This window comes from Hakea prostrata, chromosome 4 (genome assembly GCF_041222555.1).
Source record: "Hakea prostrata isolate BN-2017 chromosome 4, UWA_Hpros_2, whole genome shotgun sequence".
Classification (NCBI taxonomy): domain Eukaryota; kingdom Viridiplantae; phylum Streptophyta; class Magnoliopsida; order Proteales; family Proteaceae; genus Hakea; species Hakea prostrata.
The window spans coordinates 52,045,844-52,068,108 of NC_142603.1; the positions used below are offsets into that span (position 1 = coordinate 52,045,844).

General features: G+C 37.0%; 1 protein-coding gene and 1 pseudogene across 1 annotated transcript; both read right to left on the minus strand.

Annotated features, from left to right (window-relative positions):
* Positions 1-1,504: 1,504 nt before the first annotated feature.
* LOC149019508 (putative disease resistance protein At1g61300) lies at positions 1,505-5,704 on the minus strand. The gene is made up of 4 exons (XM_089154100.1): positions 5,110-5,704; positions 2,288-4,843; positions 1,704-1,783; positions 1,505-1,572 (listed from the first exon to the last, which is right to left on the minus strand). Exons 1-4 carry the CDS (start codon positions 5,628-5,630, stop codon positions 1,505-1,507), a joined length of 3,225 nt encoding a protein of 1,074 aa, XP_089010226.1. The 5' UTR covers positions 5,631-5,704.
* Positions 5,705-6,387: 683 nt separating this feature from the next.
* On the minus strand, positions 6,388-6,900 carry LOC149019509 (disease resistance protein RPV1 pseudogene; annotated as a pseudogene).
* Positions 6,901-22,265: the final 15,365 nt, after the last annotated feature.

Below are 22,265 nucleotides of genomic sequence, written 5' to 3' on the forward strand. Positions count from 1 at the left end.
TATCTTTAAAGTATCTGTATTTTTTCCCCAATTATCTTTTTTCTTTAATAAAAAAATAATAAAAATAAAATAAAAAACCTCATGTCACCGCCATGTTTATAAATATTGTATAAGTCAACGGTTGGATTTAAGAATAAATTTCAGGGGGCACCCACCCATGTGGCCATGTTGCTATGATACTTTGATCACATTCCGCTACTTAGAGTATTAAATTTTCATTTAACTGGGTGTTCGTGTTAAGAATCAATATTCTTATGATGCTTCCAAACCTTCAATCGGAGCTTTATGAATACTTACTTGTCCAATTGATTGGTCAAAGCATGGTAAAAAATTCAAGGAAAACTCAAGTTTCGATCGGGTGAAAATGAGAAACTTATGTGAAAACTTGAGAAATTTCGAGGAAACCGAAAACTTTTTCGTACATATTTCGACAGGTTTTAGAGAGTATTTTGGGGTGGGATCCTATATTTAAATTAATTAGAGTGTAAAGAATACATTTGTTATATTTTGCTAAAAAAAATCAATGTAGATATGTCATTCAATGTACATAACATCAATGAAGAGTTGTCCAAAAAGTATATTATAAACTTAACTACTTAAGCACATAACATTTAATATATAATTTCTAACTTCAAAATAGTTGACAATAAAAGGAATACAACTTAGTGTTAAGAAGAGTGACAATAGTAGATTCATCATGTGAGTTGAGTAGTACTATGCCTGTAACATCTTCTCCTCTAACCAACGAACATAGACATCCCATGATATTTTATGCCTATGGTTGTCAAGTTAATCGACAACTGTAACTTTATAAGTCTGATCATCAATATGCTTAAGATAACCAACCTGAAGGAATACACACTTTGAATAGCGAAGTCCTGATGGAGGGGGTATTTGGGGAAACATGAAATGAACAAAAAAAATTAAAAATTTGGGAAAACTACAAAATTTACAGGAAAAAGTCCCAAGTTTCCACAAAATCTCCTAGGTTTCCACAAAATTTTCAAAATTTCCACAAAGAGACCACCGTTGATCTGAGCTGGTACCATCGTCTTCAAACCGTCGCCTATAGAATTTGAAACACCAACTAAGTATGTCTAACAGCTCTGCAGCTACGTATAATTTAAGGATATAAAGAATAACTCGTCATGGTACATAATATAGGCATATCTCTTTATATGCAATGGGTGAAAAAGATCAGTGTTTCCCAACGCTATTTTTTCTTTTTAATTCTCTGAAAAGCCACAAAGGATGCACAAATATGTATACAAGATTAAAATCTCACAACAGCACGTCAGCAATAAAGAACAAGCCAGCATTTAGAATGAGATGAGTATCTCATGATAATCTCCATTGAAGAAAACACAGACATAGAAAACTAAGAGCTATGCCAACTACTGTGGTTGCCTCATGAACCCTATTTTGCAGGGGTCCTTACTTTATGAAAAACAGTCACTAACAACCAAGAGAGAATGAAAGAATTGTAAGAAATAAACACAAACCTTCATGCACTTAACTCCACAGAAAGATAAAATTCGTCCATATCTTTCTCCAAAACACAATCTCTATGATCTGCAGCAGAAATCAAACCAAGGGTAGAAGTAGAACCAAGGTAAAGAGAGAATCCAAAATATACATGAATTTGATTAATTTACATCCACATTGGTTACAGCTTAACATGCTAAAATTGCAATCAGGTTTACCGTTTATCTTGTCCTGGATCAGCCTGCAAACAGAACGCATATCTACAAAATGGGTAGAACCAACAGCCTTCAGGAAGTTACTGAAACATAAAAGCAAGCACATCAGCATATGACAGGATAGAAACTTAGATAAATAAAATATATATAAAAAAAAAAGCCTGTGAGATTTTTCATAACAAATTATTAAGAATCATTCGCCGTAAAATAGGATCAAGGGTGGAATGAGCTTAAATTAAAATATATAGATATACGCTTGGAATTGCAAAATTCCTTTAATTTTATTGAGGATGGTACTTAGCACATTTCTTTCTACAGGATGCATCTGGTAAACTTATGGTCCAATTAGTACCAAGTAATTTCCTTCTTCTTCTTCTTTTATTGGGTATAATATCAAGTAATTCCTTCGGGGTGGATGACAAGAATGATCTATTGGCGTTTAATAAGAAGGAAATACAGTCATAATGAAGAGGTAAATAAAATATAAAATAAAATAAGATAATTAAAAAGGTACATAAAAATCGTGTAGGTAAGATATGGCACATCTTACCATGAAGATTGAATTTCTTCAATTTCCATGACCTTACACTCTCTCGTTTCTCCACGTGTTCCCCATCATTTCCACCAATACATCCGCAACTTGTATATTGAGAGGATCCTTCTTTAACATTGGACATGCCTCTACCGTCATGTCTCTTAAACGGGGGCAATGCAAGGTTTGGTTGTGGCTGCATAAGTCATGTAGTGCTGGTAGGTTATAAAGTTCTAAAAGCTCTAGCATCGGAAAGCGTGAGATGACTCCACCAACAAACTCTCCAATTTTTTCTTCCTCCTCTGCTACTGCTTCAATAATTACTTCCATTTTATAGCAAGATTCAATTAGAAATCTCTCCAAGTTGTTTAATAGGCACGGCATTTCCTTGGTGAAGACCATCTTCAAGCTGTTGCAGCAACTTATATTTATGCACTTCAATCGACCAAAGCAACTCGATGGTGTGATGCTAACAATTATCCTTTCCAATCTTGGCAAAGAATCTAGAATTAACCCAGGCCCTAGATATCTTTCACCCTCGTAGACCTTTGCACCTTCCATCACGGTCTTCAAGTTGTTGCAGCGTCTTAAAATGGTAACTGAAGCACCCATACACACACATGTCATACTCGAGCAACCATCAAGCAATATTTCCTGTAGGTTTTGTGATTGGTTGATAGCTTGTAGAGCTTGCTCTTCCACCGAGCAACGGTTCAATGACAAGACCCTCAACTTATCAACCAATGGTTTGAACCAATCAGAGATAGTGACATCTTCAAATTCAATGGTAAGATATCTCAAATATTTCAGGTGGAACAACTCCCTAACATCAGGATTAGACCTAATCTCCTCTGCCTCCTTTAACTCCTTTTCCCTGTTTCTCTTTTCACAACATGCATGCCCATTCCCTTTGTCATGATCTTTAACATCCACAAACCTCCATTGTATATTCCTCGCTCCTTGGAAGCTCGCTTCCTCCAGCTTACGCAGACGACAAAATATCCCCTGTGGGATAGAAACGCCGGTCTCTACAACATTTAAGTATCTTAAATTTCTTTCGTATCCCATGTCATTAGGTCCGAGAATTTGCTGGGATAAGTAATAACAACCCCTCACATCTAAAACTTGCAACTGTTGGAGCATTCCCAATGGAGGCAGTTCTGTTAAGTCAAAACACCATTGTAGCCTAAGCACTCGAAGATTCTCCAAATATGACACAGAATTCGGGAGATATCTCACGTTTGTGTAGGAGAGATCAAGTATGCAAAGATGATTCATGTGTTGGAAGAAATTTGTTTGAGGAATAGTGCAGACTTCACTACGGCCTAATAGCAAAGTGGTAAGTTTTTGGCATGTCTCTCCCAACTCAATCAAATTATTTATCCTACACCATACTAGTGAAACTCTTGTTACATCAAGCCACTCATTTGCCAGTGGTGCCTCTTCAACTGATCTATTAGCCCTTGTCAAATGCTTGGGGTAACTGCTATCACAGTATGATGAAGAAGTGATCCAAAGTGCAAGATCTCGCATCATATCATGCATTTTCACCGCACCCTCCATCTCTCCATCTTCTAACATGCAAGCAATTTTCAGGCTCTCAATCAGATGCTCTCCTTTACCCCTAGCAGCTTTCAAACTCCCTAGTTTATCTGCTAATCCTTCCCCAACACAAAAATTTAACATTTCATCGAAGTCATTACCCCCTATGTTATAGTCTTCAGGGAAACATGCAAAATAAAGAAATAGACTCCTGAGCATATCATCTTCCAACCTATCGAAACTAAATTTCAAAGGAACAAAAACTTCTTCCTTCATACCTCGGAGCTCCGAAGACGATAATTCCATTTCTCTTAAGGCATTTTCCCATGACCCGATTGTGTGACGATTTGCCATTGCACGTGCAACAGTGACAATGGCGAGAGGAAGACCCTTGCACCTTCCAACAATTTTTTTAGCCAAGTGCTTTATGTTATCGGCAGTAACATGTTCGCCAGCTTTATCAACAAAGAGATCCCATGATTCAACTTGGGATAATGGTTGTGCTTTAATTGTTTTTCTTGTATCCATATCTATGCAAGTGTCTTGACTTCGACTGATCACAACAATCTTGCTCCCTTTGTTTTTTCGAGTTGGGCGAGGGATTCCAATATCCTCAAGATTTAATTTGCACCACACGTCATCCAAAATCAATAGAAATCTTTTCTTGCTTAGGGCTTTTGATAGTGCATCAACCTGAGTAGTCTCTGGTAATCCGAGACGCTTAACGAAACTGGCTCGGATACTTTGGACGTCAGGAGTGGCAGACACCGTCACCATTATCACAATGTCGAAAGGTATCTTTATTCTTCTATCCAAATTGTTCTGGAAGTGATTGTTTACTTCTTTGGCGAGGGTAGTCTTGCCTACTCCACCCATACCATATAATCCAATAATGTCAATCTGTGGATCACCTATGTAACCAAGCAACTCTCGCAGCTTGTGTTGAGTTGATGGCTGGGTCTCAGTTATTGGCTCAGTGTACATCTCCGTCGCAGCATTTGGAGGAGGAATCTCACTCAACACAGCAGAGACATCTTTCACTATCTTAGCAATCAACTTCTCCTCATCCCTGTAATAGGAAACACAGAGTACATAAATGGAACGGAAAGAAACCGAAATAGAAAGAATAAGCCAACGTTACAAGCATCCAAACCTAGGTTTCTGTTTAAGATAGTCATGAGAGTTAACTTGGATCCAAAATTAGAGTATGCATGATGATCTAAATATCATAGTTCGAATTTCAAGTCTTCATATCTATTAGAAGAGGGGAAAAGAAAGAAGAAGAAGGAAAAAGAGAATACCGACTAGTTAATAAAAGAAAGGAAAAATAATCACCTGTCAGGAATATCTTTTAAGTTTAATCCACTGAGTTCACCAGCTATTTTCAGAGCTGAACTCCACCTTACCACCACCTTTTGGTCAAAGCACTGTTCGTGCTTGCGAAATGGCTCCTCAAGGCTGCCCTGTTGACGCCTTACATCCGATCCTTCGACACCCATGAGGAATACAGGAAATACCGTTTGGCCAAATTTGTTCCGGCATTCCATCATGAAGGCAACCTCTTCAAGGCATCGTGTTGAAGAAGCGAAGTTCCTAGAGAATATGATAACTGCGCATCTTGATCCTTTGATTCCTTTCTTGAGCCCGTCGGAGATCATCATCTGCTCTCCTCTTTCTGGGTTCTTAGGATCACCCTTGAATGTTTTGAAATTCGCCTCCTCTAGGGAAGCATAGAGTTTACCTATGAAATTGTTCATGCCAATTGTTTCTTCATCTTCTTCTGCGTAGTTCAGAGTTACATCGTAATCCCATCCAAAGATGACCGAAGAAGTTGGAGTAACGGAGTTTTTGTCCATGAATCTGAACCTAGCGAAGTTACTAAACTTTGGCGGTTCATATGAAAATGAGATGGAAGGGTCACAAAATTAAAACCCAGATCCCTAATTCAGGTGAAGTTACAATACAGTCGAGAGTCCAAGACAAGTAAAGGTACACAATCCCACACGGTCCTACCTACGTACCCTACCCTTTGTCTCGGATCATAGCTGCAGGCCTACTTTGTCACAAAAGTCAAGATATATCTACTTATTTATTTTTATTATTATTATCATTTTTTCAAATAATCAAGATGATTGTCTTCCTTATCTTGCGGCAATGGGCTGTGAGATTAATTAAATAAATTCCTACTTTAATAACAACAACGACAAAAACATGTGCCAATTAATCTCACTAACCCCAACGGAGATTTGAATTTTCTCCACTCGATCCACGCGGGCCTCTCACCTTTTGGACTACCGCGTGGACTATTTTCCGTTTCAGACAAACACAGACGACCCCACGGCCCTAGCTTACTACATTTTGTCCGGGTCCATACCATGTACGACCTTATCAAGAAGCTCACTAAACCCATTAATAACCATGATTTTTTTTTTCAATACATTAATAACCAATGATTAAGCAAATATCCTATCACGCTTCCGGTTAGTTACGACTTACGAGGTCAGCTAAATCTACTTGAATTAATTTTCACTTTCCAAGAGAGAGAGAGGGAAAGAGAGGGGAAAAAAATATAAAAACATAGAAACAAGCAAGCTCAGCGAGGGGAAGTAAGTATTACCCAAAATCTGCTAATCTCCATCCGGATCCGGAGAATTGAGCAGCTGCCATCAGGGCTGACCTCCACCGCTCCACAATTTCTCTGCCGAAGCGCTCTTCGTAGCCTCCAAAAGGCTCTCCAAAGCTCCCTCTCTGGTGCTTGATATCTAACGGATCCACCCCGCTAAGGAAAACTGGAAAAACCTTTAGAACCTCATGACTTTTCAGGCATTCCATAATCAACCTGAGCTCATCTAGGCACCATCTCGAATTCGCGTAGTTCCTCGAGAATATGATAATGGCGAACCTTGATTCTTTGATTGCTTTTTCTAGGGCATCAGAGATCAGCTCTCCTCTTCTTAGTTTCTCATCATCCTTGAACGTTTCAATCCCTTCCCTCTGCAGGGCGGCATAGAGCTTAGGAGTAAAGTTGTTCCGTGTGTCTTCTCCTCTGAAACTCAAGAATACATTCCATCGGAAGGGATCCAATGGGAATGATGAAGATGAAACTGCACAGGGTGGGGCGGCCATCGATAGCAAACAACTGAGTTGCAGAAACAACTCGGTCTGCAGATTGTGTTGAACTTTGAACTTGATTTCAGACAGATGAAAGAAAGCCCAGTACTGCGCCAAGGGGGGCATACACATCGATGATGATGGGATTTCAATTTCAAGGGTGCAAACGCAATAGCACGTAAAAAGGGAGGGAATATATGTAATTTGATTTGTAGACTCCTTTTTTTCTTTTTCTCGAAGCAGGTCTTGTGTGAAGGGGCGCATCAAAGGCCATGACTGGGAATCTCATAAAAATAAAAATAAAAATAAAATAAACAAAAATTATCCACAAAAAGATACGCATGAAGTAATAATTGTTCATTTTTTTTTTTTTTTAATATAATTGTTCATCTTTACGTCAACACAAATCACAAATTTAAGCATATGTCAAGATAGTGACAACCTCCTAACTTTACCACTAATAATAAACAAAAATTATCGACAAGAAGATATGCATGAAGTAATAGTCATTCATCTTTATCTCACACAAATTTAAGCGTATGTGAAGAAAGAAAGTGATAACCTACCTAACTTTACCACTAACAATAAACAAAAAAATTATCAACAAGAAGGTATGCATGAAGTAATAAAAAGATAACAATGGAGTGGGTGTGCAAACCACCAAACACTTTAAAATATTAATTTCCTTTCTCCAACCCCCACCTCAAAAAAGAAAACTTATTAATAGGCGTTTATTTAATATTTTAAATTATTTTGAAATGGCTTTTATTATTAGGAGTACAACTTAGAAATGGTGTTAAAATTGAAAGTGAAGGACTATTAGTATATGTTGCTACACAATTCTTTTCGTCCTTTCAACCAGATGAACCTGCAAGAATGAGTTCGACCGTGGAGGTCGAATTTCACCTCCGATGATCTAGTTAGGAATCCGATTAAGGAAGACAAGAAAGCAATGAACAATAAGAATACGAATAGTAATAGTTCTGTTCAGCGTACCTTTCTTTTGTGCTCTCTTACCTTTTTATAGGTTTTCTATATATGAGTTCGTCTCGAACTAAAACATTGTTTGGACTGCAATACGAATTTTACTGATTGAGTCCTACTCAAATACGAATTATTGAGTTCCAATCAAATACTTTTTCTTTGGCTACAAGTCTTATTGGATTCATCTTGATATCCCGCCTTTATGCTTGTTTGACCGACCTTGACTTGTTCGGTCCAGCTTAGTCCAACCTGTTCGGGCTAAGTATAACTGAACTGGTTCGGACCAATTTATTTCTCTTTATCACTATATATACCATTAGGAAGAGTCGAATCCTGACCTCTGCATTAACATGTATTAGTTATAGTTAACTAAAAAACCTTTTGGTGGTAAATATAAAGCATTTCAGATCTATCAAATGGATAGTTTGTTGGACCAAGTTTATTAAAATATTTTATTAAAATATGCTTGATCAAGGTAGATCCTGTTGGTCTGGGGAGGGAGTTAACATGGAATTGCCATGGTTAAGTAGAGATGAGTTACACTTTTTGTGCGTAGTTGCATACTTGGAGGATGAACATTAGTAGAAATACAAAATCAGGGAAGGACACTTTAGCGCCTGTTTGGTTACATGAGTCTGGAGATTTCAAATATCTAGATATTTCAAATCTATAGAGTCATAATTCATAAATTAATTGTTTGGTTGTTGAATGAAATTTGTGGATTCATCCAAAAAAACTATTTGGTTGACGTGATTTTTGTCAATGCGCAAGTGTTTAGTGCTTTTATAATAGCAATGAAATCTATGGATTTCACCCCGTAGCAAGTGTAAAAAGATGAATATTTAGATTTCATGAATTCAGAGATTTTCACAACCAAACGGGTATAAATATCAAATTCATGGATTTAGAGATTTGAAATCTCTAGATTCATGTAAACAAACAGGCCCTTAGAGATTTGATGGCAATCTAATGAGTCTCGACTCGATAGAGTGCCAACATGCAATTTAGGAAGACAGTGACATTGTATCATCGTAAAGTTGTTTGGTTAATTGGTAAAACCAACACCTCTTAGTGAAGAGGTCATGGGTTCGATTATGTTTGATGATGATATATTATTTAATACACATTCCCAATATATGAAAGTCACATATTCAAAAATAAATAAATAACATTGTAGTTTCCTTTTGTCGTAACAATATTGTATTGAATTCCACCTTACAAGCTAGTCATGTCAATTATTTTGGAAAATTTTTAGAGATACCTCAAGATAATTAACGAAAAGTATAGACACCCCGCAACTAGTAAAATTAGCCCCCTCTCCTATTAGAACACTTAGTTGATTAGAGAAAATGAAGAAAATACACTTTGTTGTATTGTTCTATATCTTACAATACAAAATGATAGAATGGAAAAAGAAGAAAGCCATGCAAAGTCACAAAATATTAATTGTTTGTTTTATTTATTTTTCTTTAGTAAGTCAGTCTTTGTCTTATTACAGTCATCAATTGCAGGACTTCAAAAAAAAAAAAATTAAAAATTTAAGAATTAAAAATAATAAGGAAAATTAAAGAACACTCTAAAATATATAATTGGTAAAAAAAAAAAAGCATAGATATTTTAAAACTGTGCTAAATTGGTGGTCACTTCCTGTTTTTCATTATAATAATTAATAATTATATACTCTTAATTATATTATTCTATGTCTTATTTTATCTAATAACAAACAAAAGAAGAAAAAGGAGTTCATAAAAGAAGAAATAAGATGAAATTTAAGATTCTATTTTACTAAAACAACATTGAACATAAGCATTATGAAACTATCTGACTCAACAGTCAACAGAATTTACTTACGGAATATATCATTGTTCAAATTTTTAGGACACGTTTTGGGGTCTTGGGTATTGAAGTTTTCATTTAACTGGCTGTTCAATACTTATGATGCTTACAAGCCTTCAATCGGAGATTTTATGAATTCCTGTGTCTGTATTGAAGATAGATCCACTTCACTTGAACGTATTTAAGTGGCAATGAGAATCGAGTTTTTCTACGGTGTGTGACGGTAGTTGGGACTTGTCCAATTGATTGGTCAAAGTAATTATAAACCTTACCATAGCCTTGTAAAGCACTACTGAGATTTCCCTTTTTTAATTTTTAATTTTTACTACTGGTTGTTGGGTGTGAGTTTGTAATACTACTTTGGGTTTTCTTGGGGAATCTCCACTATTACATCTGTAGCTTTACTAGACGTAAAATATGGTATTCATATATGAACAATGTTAGATCTGTACATCATCTTGATCTGTTTTCTGTTTGTATTTTATTTGGTGCTCGTTCCAACAAATGTGATAGGTCAACTGTTGAGACCTACCTTGCAGTTGATATTCCCAGTTTCCAACCGACCAACAACAGGAAGATATAGAAAGGTCAAATAAGAAACATTTGGAAATTAATTAGAACGGGCAAAGCAGAAGAAGATGAAGAACAATCTCAGTTAATTAAAAATAGAGTTTTTTTACGTTTGACTCGCTTAAAATGGGGGAAACTGTAACTACCAACTACAGTGAAAAGAGATAAGACTTACAATCCAAGAAAAAACACAACAGCAATAGAAATCAAAGAAATAAGGACCCATAATTATAAAAACTGTAACTACCAACTACAGAATTCGTAATTGATTATGAAGTAGAAAGTAATTCCATTAACATAAGTAAGAATGAACCATGCATATATGAAGAGTAAAAGTTGATCCTGATATTCTAGGATGAGGCATATAACCGGCCCACAATTGTAAACTCCTTGCATAATCATATCTAGACCTGTTCTTGGATCCACTAAAGAGCTATGCCAACTACTTGTGGTTGCCTCATGAACCCTATTTTGCAGGTCATCACTTCATGAAAAACAGTCACTAACAAGTAACAACCTAGAGAATGAAAGAATTGTAAGAAATAAACACATACCTTCATGCACTTTACTCCACAGAAAGATAAAATTCGTCCATATCTTTCTCCAAAGCACAATCTCTATGATCTGCAGCAGAAATCAAACCAAGGTAAAGAGAGCATCCAAAATATACATGAATTTGATTAATTTGCATGCACCCACATTGGTTACAGCTTAACATGCTAAAATTGCAATCAGGTTTATCTTGTCCTGGATCAGCCCGCAAACAGAACGCACATCTACAAAATGGCAGAACCAACAGCCCTCTGGAAGTTACTGAAACATAAAAGCAAGCACATTAGCATATGACAGGACAGTAACTTTGATAAATAAAATATAAAACTAAACCATAAAAATAAAAAAATAAAAACTGTGAGATTTTGCATAACAAATTATTAGGAATCTCATTTGTAGACACAAAACACATAGATAAAAAGAAGAGGACATAACTTACAAAAATTGATGATGGCCAAGAGTATGGTTACATGGGATCAACCAACGTAAGATATTGGTATTGCAGTAACCGCATGAATGGAACCTACATAAAATTATCCAGAGATAATCTTCAGCAGGTATAAATGTACAAGCAGGTACAAAAACTGAAAGCGGATATAAATTCCAGTTTAAGGAATCGGACTTGGTAACTAGGGGAGGGTCCTGATCAAATTAAGACTCCTCTCTCACCATCCTTTTGGGACTTTTTGTGTTCTTTGTTTGTTTCCTGAACTGCTTTGTACCCCTATTTCCTCTCTAGTCAGTCCTGAACTATGGATCGTAAATCTAAATCTATAGCCCTATTAGGATGAATAAATGAAGTTATATTTTGGAGTGCAATATACTCTCAGTTTACAACAATTCCCCTTTTGGATCAAGTTACCATCCCAATGATGCTTTCTGATAAATAAATAACCTAGCTTTAAAGCTACCGGCCCAAATGACTCGGATGTAATGAACTAAAGCCATTTATTTCTTTAACATTATACCATGCACACTGACGAGTAACCATTTAGCCATCATTTTTGCTAGAAATAACAGAACCTTAATTTTAGTACCTTAGTAAGCAATCAAACCCTCATTTTCAGCATACAAATGCAGAAACATATTTTATATGCATATAATATGTAAGATTGTTTTCACAAACTCAATGAAAATCATTCCTAACATCAATTGAAGTGTTAATATCTAATAAATCAACTTGGCCTACAAAGACAAGGTGGAAAACAGCATTAACATCACCAATCTCTTTGTACTCCCAAGTAGGGTGTCTTCTTAACATTAGATAATGCTAATTAATGCAGTTACCAGTCATAGGATTCCAGCATAATTTAAATATCAAAAATTACTTAGGTAGCCAATTGCCTAAAGTGTCAATAGAAATGAAAGGAGGATTAGAAGTCAAGACAAAAGCACAGAACTGTATGCAAGGGGGAGAGAGAATAAACCTTCAGCATCAATTCATACACTCTTAATGGAATGCTGACAGGCAACCAGCACAACGTATTAAGAGTCCTCCGTCAGCACAGATTTCACAAGTATCATCGCTAGGATCTGCATCTCCAGAGCCAACAGTATGGGGTCCAATCTTTCTTTCTTTTTTCTTTTCTCTCTCCCATGCTTCACTCTGGCACTGCATCAATGACTTCCCAGAGATGAGAAGTGTTAATCCATGGTTGATGAACATCATTACCAGCATGAGCTTCAAACTCTAACAAGGACCAAACTTTTCTGCAGCAGTTACATTGGATTCTACCTCTATATGACAATTATCTTGGGGGGAATGTATAGAAAAGGCCTTTTGCACATGCTCTCGGAGGCTATTGAGTTTATTTGGGTTGAGACAGATTGTTTGGATTTGATGGAAATTCTAAAAGGCAACAAGACCACCCCACCCCCCGCGCGCGGGGGGTTTATTCCCATAAGTGGTAATAGCGTAGCTAACCACCGGGCCCAGAAGGCCTCCTCAGTAGTGGGTAGGACCTCTTGGCCAAATTACACTCCTTGGCTTTGTGAACTCTGTGAGTCTGATGTCTTGTACCGTTGTACGTACTTCACCAACCTTTCTCAATGGAAGTATAATTACCAAAATAAAAAATACACCATTTATATCATTCGAACTGTGAACTTCTCCAAGGAAGTGACTGACCAAACGATACCAATCTTGGTAAACGAGAATGGAATAGCACTGGTAATCGTTTCCTCTTGTTTCCACATTCTCCACAGATTATATCTACCTATATCCCTCTTGGGTTCAACCCCTCGGCTGTGGCCAAGCTCTCACTACATGCCCCCTGAACAAATGATTTAATCTTTAGCAAAGTATTGCACCTCAACAATTGTCCTTCCAATTCTCTTTGTTTTTTCCATTTCTTCCCGTATGTGGCTCCTTGAGGAAGATGGAGTGATCATTCTTTCTTCCTCTTCACTTTCTTCGAGCATTTTGTAGGCTGCTTTGACTGAGAAACAACCAGGGGCCATGGCCCACTTGGATTTTTAAATTCTTTTACTATTTTCTTAGCCTTTTTATTTTTTATATTAATTTCCTTCGTCTGCGGCGCCCAATGTAGCGGCCACTACCGATGGGCGCCACGTGTCCTAGAATAAATCACAACCGCTCAAAGTGTAGAAGATTTCTTCTCTTCTCTTCTCTTCTGTATCACTCTGGTCAGAAATTCTTCTTTCCTTCCTCTCTAATTCTTCACTGTTTCTGCAGAATTGGGTTTTGCCTCTCCCTTCCGTGTTTCTGTTTCTCCACTAGCTGTATTAAATAGAAAGAGAACAAGTCTCCTTTCTGAAATAATCCTTCCGTAATCCATAAATGTGGAAGCAATAAGCTTGTGATTGAAAATCTAAACTAGTCTCCTTTCTGAAGTAATCCTTCCGTAACTCTTAAATGTGGAATCAATAAGTTTGTGATTGAAATCTTAGTGAAAATAAAAACTTCCAGAGAGGACAAGAGTTATCGCAATGAGCTTCAAGCTAGAGAGTTTCTGCAAGTTAGACGCAAGGTTGAAACTGGTCTCGAGTTCGGATCTGTGAAGAAGCCAGCTTCGTTTCAATGCCACAAGTATTAGAAAGTTTTGCAGCAATTGATGTCACTAAACAATAGACGAGAACCTGTGCAGATTGCAGAGACAAGGAAGAATTAGAGAAGAGAGAAGAGAAGAAATCACGGCGTTCTACACCTGAGCGGTTGTGATTTATTCTAGGACACCTGGCGCCTATCGGTAGCGGCCGCTGCAGACGATTTGAACCCTATTTGGCCCCATTTGAAAACAAATTTTAAAGGTAAAATAATGAATATAAATGTCATCTCTATTTAAAAAATAAGTCCTCAATCCTTATTTATTCTCTCCTCTATTCTCTCTCACATCTTTTCTTCCTATTTATTATCCTTCTATAAACGTGGGTAAAGAGAAATTTTTGAAAAAGTCATTTCTAATGGAAACTAACTCCTCAATTCCTATTAATTCTCCTCTCTCTTCTCTCTCACATCTTTTCTTTTTATATATTCTCCTTCTATAAACGTGGGTTAAGGAAAAATTTTAAAAAATATATATTATTAAATATTAAAAATGTCATTTCTAATGAAAATTAACTTCTCAATTCATATTTATTCTCTCATATCTCCTCTTTTCTTCTTATTTATTCTATTCGGTTTCTTTCTTTTTATTTATTTTATAAGTGCGGATTAAAGAAAATTTGGGAAAAAAATTTCTGCACAATTTCTCTTTCTCTTTTTCAATTTATTTATTTTTTTCTCTTTTACTTATTTTTTTATGTTATTCTTTATTTGATTTTATATTCTTTGTTTTTGTATTTCTTTTGCAATTTTTTATTATTTGATTTTATATTGTAAATAAAATGTCTATAATTGTAAAGTAACTAGCTACCATTGGTTTGCATTTCTTACTTAAGATTTTTTTTGTTTGCAAATGTTTTAGGGTTAAAGTCACGTGTATTTTTTTTTAACTGATGCTTTAATTTACCTTGTTGGAAAAAATATATCATTATTAATAATTTACTTATTTTTGTCAAATATATGCAGGCCCCACAAAATATATGTAACGTATTTCTTAATATAATAAAATAATTCATAGGTGTGACCCTAATGGGTCTTATAAGGGCCCACACAATATGTGTAGCGAAAAAATATTGGTGCTTCCCCAATCTGAACTTTTATTATTCGCCTCCCCCCACTATTGAATCCTGGTTCCGCCCCTAGAAACAATCCCTTTGCTGGCCGCCCAATCAACTTATCCAACCCTGGGAATAGAGATAAGTTAATGTTCAAGATAGCATCAGACTCATGCCTTGGGAACCACCTTGTTATCACATCTTCTCTCCAAGTTCTTTCATCTTGGTTGATGAGATCTTCCACTAGTTCAATGGTGCAGTCTTGTTGCTTTCTGGATTTGATTTTAAATCCCCCAAGGTAGGTGCCCATCGGTCCTCCCACACCTTCACATGCCTTCCATCTCCTATTTGTCATATGATCCTTTTTTTTTGAGTATCTTTCTTCCTCCCACACCTTCACATGCCTTCCATCTCCTATTTGTCATATGATCCTTTTTTTTTGAGTATCTTTCTTCCTCCTCCATGCTCAAGATGGAGAATTTCCCATTTTGTAATGGTCTTAATTTCTGTCATATAATGGTTGCCCATTATTTTTTTCTTTTTTTTTTTCAAATCAGATACCTGCACTTGTCCTTCAAAATTTCTATCACCCCCTGTGCCAACCCTTTATTTACCTGAACTCCATTACTCGTTAACATCTGATTCACCCCACAAGCTCTAACCTTTCATTCTACTTTACTTATTTGAAACAGTCTCATGATTAAATACCAAAGAGACATTGTATCTTGAACAGCACCAGTTGACACCCTCATATAAGTCTTCACTTAACTGGATGCTCATGTTAAGAATCAAAATACTTATGATGCTTCCAAGCCTTCAATCGGAGCTTGCATATGATATTCCAATTTCCAACTGACCAACAGCAGGAAAATATAGAAAGGTCAAATGAGAGAAATTGAATGTTTTAACAATTAACTAATAATAAGAAACCTTTGGGAATTAACTAGAACGGGCAAAGCAGAAGATGAAGAGCACCCTTTGTTAATTAAAAATATAGATAGAATTGGATCATTAAGCATTTGTAAGTTGACGCAGGCTGCTATTCATATATATATTGACCAACCAAAAAGAGACGGCGGTGTGGAATATTGTGAGTTTGTGACACCAGTAACATTTAAAGCAACATGTGGTTCCTTTTGATCATTAATTTGGATTTACACTCCCATAGAATCATGAAACAACAGGATTGCATTCTTAAAGAAGCAAATAGATTCTTGATCTATAATATATCTAGAAAGATGATAACTTACTATTTTGTTGCATATGTTTTAGACCTGAAATATATTCTTACCTGAAGATGTACATGAGGCTCCACATGAGGGAAGAAATAATCTAACCAACCTCCTAATTTTATTATTAAATGAAGTAATCATCATCTTCTTCTTCTTTTTTTCTTTTTTTTTAGGTGGGGGGTGGGGGGTGGGGGGTGGGGGGAACAGAATGAAGTAATCATCTGCATATATTATTTAGTTATATGATAGATTACTTGACTTTTATATTAGGTAAATAGATCTTTTGTTTTTTGGAACTAAGGTTCACATATACCAGCTTACGTGCACCTTGACTAGATCTCAAGAGGATAGTTTTTTACATATAATTCAAATATAAGGTGGGGCTTTGTCCTGGCCCTGAGATAAATAGATCTTGATCTAATATTAAACTAGCTCTTTTTTTAATAAAAAATAAATAAATTCCCAGAGCAACAGAACTATCACAAACAAAGGCAATTGAAATGCACATGTTCTGAAGCCAAGAATTTGTATAATGCCAAACTTCTAAAAACTCCACCGTAAAAGTCTAACCAGAGCCGTAATCATCAACAACATTTGTGTTCCTTGAAACAGGAGTGAACCACCCCCAAGGCATCAAACTCAACAACAAGAAATCACCTTCCAGAAGAGAGGTGTTTGTTTTACTTCCAATGTTGCCCCTCAGCTAAGATCCCTGCTGTGCCTTAAAGTTGGTGTGTCAGAGATGAGTTCTACTAGTAAATACCTTGGAACCTAGTTGTTTCCTTCTCGTTCAAGGATCAAGGATTTTTAGTTCTTTTAGAGAAAGTTTCCAAACAAATTGCACAGTTGGCATGCTCACTGTTTAAGCTTTGCAGGAAGACAAGTATTAGTCAAATGCGTGTTAGCCTTGTTGCCCACTTACAATATGATGTGTTTTCGCACACCTAAACAGATTTGGTCTAAGTTAGACTCGTGTGCCTCGAAATTCTGGAATGGAAATTCAGGTAAGACCACTAACCACTGATCAATTGGGATGTAAGTATAGAGGCTCTTGAATGAACCTGGCTCCCTGTGGGCTCATCCGTTCCTCCTCTTTCTTTCATCCCCATGTTCAAAAGAAACGTGGGTCAAGAGTTTGGAATAGTTTAATTTCAGTTGTCCCAGACATGAAGGAACGAATGATTAGGAAAGTGGGCAATGAGAGCTCTTCCTCGTTTTGGTCCCCTGGTTGGAGTCCCTCTGCATAGCTTATGTCCTTCCATTTACCCTCAGTTGGGTAATGACCCTACGGTCTCATCCTTCATTGAACACAATACGTGGTGTATTGATAAGCTGACTTCTGTGGTGCCAGTCCATTTGGCTTGTGCCATTTCTGCAGTTCCTGGTACTAGTGCGCCTGATGAATGGGAGTTCAAGTTATCTAGGGATGGTAATTTCTCAACCAAACATGTGGTCAAGTTTTTATCACCTAACTCTCCTGCTACGCCACAGGCCACAAGATGTTGGAGTTGGTTTTGGAAGTTTAATTATTTCCCTCGGTTTAAGATCTTTTTGTTTTTTGGGGGAAATTGTTACATAATGGGCTATATGTTAGAGCCATTTTGAAGAGATGGTCTCAATTCAACATTGATTCAAGGTGCTGTTTTTGTATGCAATCTAAGGAGTCTATTGCTCATATGTTTTTTGAATGTCAGCAGAACCGCATGTGTGACAGGATGGTCCTTTGGGACTTCGAATGAAGCTGTTCCATGTGCCTTCCCCATTGCAATTCTGTATCCAGATAGCAAAAGTGCTCTGATGGCAGAATTCACCTTTGGGTTCTTTTTTTACTAACTTGATTGTGACTTGTTACTTTCTTTGGAGTTTGGATGATGAGATATCAGGTTGTCTTTATTAATGCTAGGTCTCAGCCAACGGCACTGCTGAATCTAATTCAGCTTTGTATTGCTCAATTGGATTTGGTGTTTGCCTTTCTTGGCATAGGGGTGACTCCCCCATTAGATTCCAATTGGAGCTAATGATGATGATATATCAGGTTGTCTTTATTAATGCTAGGGGTTTTGGTTTAAAAAATATGGCCCATCACGCCCCTTTGTACCAATAGATTTGGAACCAGCCAAGAACTTGCAATTGGTGATCATATATTAAGGATCAAGGAAGAGGTCCATCTGGGTTTTGGAGGTTCAGAATATGCAGAAATAGGAAGAAAAACTCTCAAGCAAATGCGACGGCAAGACGTGTGCACTCTTAGTTGCCGTCATCTCATTGGAGAGAGGTGAATCAGTTCATGCCAGAAATGCTCTGCTGAACGCAAACATGGACTTAAAAGGCTGATGAGAGAAACAGGCATGATAGAAGCATATGAAAATACAGTCACAACGTTTTTATCCACAAAGAGAAACAAAAGACAAAAGCAAGTCTTATCTGGAATACGAAGTTGTTCCATACCAGCAACCACATCTACTTGTAAGCCGATCCAATCCATCATCTACCTCACATCTTGTGTGTCATCTTGTGTGTGGTAAAGAAGTTCCACACAAACAGATGGCTACACCTAAATTGAGTTTCAAAAATTGAAGGCTATTAGCAGAAAGGGGGGGGGGGGGGGACAACTAAAAAGAGCAGTAAAAGGGATTTAGCAGTTCAGATACATTTCTGATTAGTTGAAAGTGTGGTTTTACCTTTTTAACCTCTGTAACTTGAGTGTCAAGCTAATTGTTGCAGTTCAGATATATTTCTAATTTTCTATGTAATTAGTTTTGGGATCTTCCATAACTGAAAAGGAACCAATTCTTGTTACTTAATGATACTCAATATTATTATTCTTGTTGTAGATATTAAAAGATGACAAGATTGTACACTATATCCTGAAGAAGTCCATATCAGAATAGGAAAAATCCACTGCTTCACGAACCAACATTTTACTAGAGCGAAGCAGATAGTATGGAAAAACCTCCTTTGTGAAGCCCACTATGCATACCTAGCCTGTTTGTAGGAACAGATCCAGTTCTCTTTTGATTTTGTTCCTGGAATTGGCATAGATTGTTTTTTATCCATTAAAAATCAACAATGAACAAGAAGTAGAAGACAGAAAATGTTAACTGAAAATTCACAGTAGTAAAAATTACCAGGGTCAATTTAACTAGATGTTCATAAAACTAGCAATCACTAGCTGATCAAAGGAAAAGGGTGCTTTGTGTTGATGCAGAGTGATTCTCCTATGGAACATGTACAAGCCAGCTGTAATAGATAAATAGGGGACAACAGCTCTTCTTATAGCTGCTTTACTATCACAGTGCAGCGATATAGGTGGCATTGGTTTGGGCCATAGAGGTATATTTGCAATCATGTTTTTAAGCCATTCAGCTTTACTTCCAGCATTTTCAAAGCTACGAATTATGCTTCCATTGTAGAAGATGTTCCACATGATTGCTTAACTGACTTCCATGAGATTGCTCCTCCACCTAGCATAAACACATATCCACTTGTAGCTAGTGTTTCTCTTGAATCTGAGATCCAATTAGCTTCACAGTGTCCATCCAAAACAGAGGGATTTCCACTATAGTGAAGTCCATAATGCATAGTACCCTTAAGATACCGAAGTAATCGTTCAATTCCAAGCCAGTGCTCTTTACTAGGATTATGAGTATGTTGGCTCAATTTTCCAACTGTTAGAGCAATATCTGGCTTAGTACAATTCATCAGATAAGTCACAGATCCAATAATCTATGAGTATCTCTTCTAGTTTACTGGTTCTCCAATATTTTTCTGAAAATTACTTTCCATAGTTAAAGGAGTTTTGAACGAACCAGAATCATAAAAACCAAACTCCTTAAGCATATTTTCCACATAATGAGCTTGAGAGAGTATAATTTCTCTTTCTTTTCTGATGATTCTAATTCCCAGAATTACATCAGTAGTGCCCAAATCTTTGGTGTCAAATAAAGACAATAGCAGTTTCTTAGTTTGATTAACTATTTCTAGGCTTGTTCCCATGATCAACATGTCATCTACATAAAGTAGAATAAAAACACCCTTCCCTTGATGAAACTTACTATATAAGCACCTTTCAGAATCATTGACACTAAAACCCTTCGAAATAAGAGCAGTATCAAATTTCTCATGCCACTGCTTGGGTGCTTGCTTCAACCCATACAATGACTTGACTATTTACAAACCTTATTAGGTTGACCAAGAGATACATAACCTTCTGGTTGTCTTATGTAGATCTCTTCCTCCAATTCCCCATTTAGCAATGTTGTTTTTACATCCATTTGGTGTATCACCAAATTGTAGATAGATGCAATCGCCATAAGAACTCTCACAGTGGTTATTCTTGCTACAGGTGCAAAGGTGTCAAAGTAATATATGTCTTTCTTTTGCCTAAAACCTTTGACTACAAATTTAGCTTTAAACTTATCTAAGGAACCATCAGGTTTCAATTTCTTTCAAAATATCCACTTGGTTTCTAACACCTTTGAACCTTGAGGAAGATTTACCAATTCCCAAGTGTGGTTAGCTATAATGGAATCTAGTTCACACTTTATAGCTTCCTTCCAAAAGATAGCATCCAGAGAAGTAACTGCTTCCATAAGTGCAAAATACAACATTTGCTTCCAACGTTTAAAGTTCTCACCTTTGAACAGCTCGATTTTGTCAAAATCTGACTTTCCGGTTGGTGGTTGTGAAGCTTGCAGAGATGGAAGAGGAGTGCTATTCTCAGTGACTTTCTCATGTGCACTTACGTTTGCAGAGTCCTTCATGTTGGTCTCTTTTCCAACGGTTGTGTTGACTACTTCAGTGTTGTCAGTAGCCATAGTAGAAAATACTAAATACCTTAAATTTGTTGAAACGCTGTTGAGGAATCTGCAAATATACTTGAACGCTTGTTCTCACAATACTGTCAAATGAGCTGAAACGTACCAGATGTACTTTCTTTAGGGTATTTAGTGTAACAACCCCCGTATTTCTAACCCAAGATCCGTATTGCAGGTCCGAAAACCCGAAGGTCTAGTCGGGTAAAGTTGTGGAGTGTCCGGATAGAAGTCCATGATCCATACCCTGACCCCATGGATCTGGATCCTCTGTCTGAAGAGCCTGCCTTGCTTGGTAGTTGGTCTTCTGGAAGTCAAGTGTTGCTCGGAGATATCCGGAATGAAGGTAAGATCTCCCCCATCTCTTCTTTAGGGCTAGGTTGTACTTGGATATCAACCCCCTAGCAAAAGCACCCTTGTATGGTAAATTACATGGGGGCGGTTGCTAGTGGCGGTCGATCAAACCAAGCGACCGCTCGGTCTATTTTCGGGGTTTTGCCCTATTTTGCCCCCTGACTTCTATAAAAGGTAACCCTCGTCCAAGTAACGAATATTTTATTCGTGGTTACTGATTTTGGAGGTTAGACGGCTGCAGAGAAGTGCCGAAAGTGGATCTGAAGTGCTGGCAGTGATCTGGAGATCAATCTTTCCCTTTTTTGGTGTTTTGAAGTGAGGTAATGAATTCACCCTTCATTCTTTATCTCCTTTGTCTTTCAATTTCGTGTTAAACCATCCCTTCATCATGGTGGTTACCCTTTTGATCAATCGTAACTCTCTTTCCAATCTACTTGAGGTGACTCATCCGAAAGCGAAACCCTGCTTTCGTGAAAAGGATAATCCAATCAAGGGGAGAGTTCTGGGTAACCCAATGATGGTAATTGTTAGGATTCCTTCACCCTTTGGCTATAGGAGTGTTAGATTCGAGACTTAGGCCATGATCACTCGAAATCCATATTGAAAACGGATGATCAGAAGCCTGAGTTTCGGATTGAAACTCTCTGTTTTTGGGGCAGTCACTAGTGGCGGTCACTCAACCTAAGCGACCGGCTGATAAACAGTGACCAATTGACTTTTGGTTTTGATCCACCTTGATTCAATTAACTTATATATTATTGTAACCCTGTGTTTAGGTATACTCTGTTTAAAAAGAAAGTCTTGTAATAGTTAACGGATCTCTTTTTACGAACAGTTTACTTATATGCAGGTAAGGACATTCAATCCTATCTTTTGAATAGACTTGAACATGCTAGTCCAGTGTTTGTTAGAATTAGTA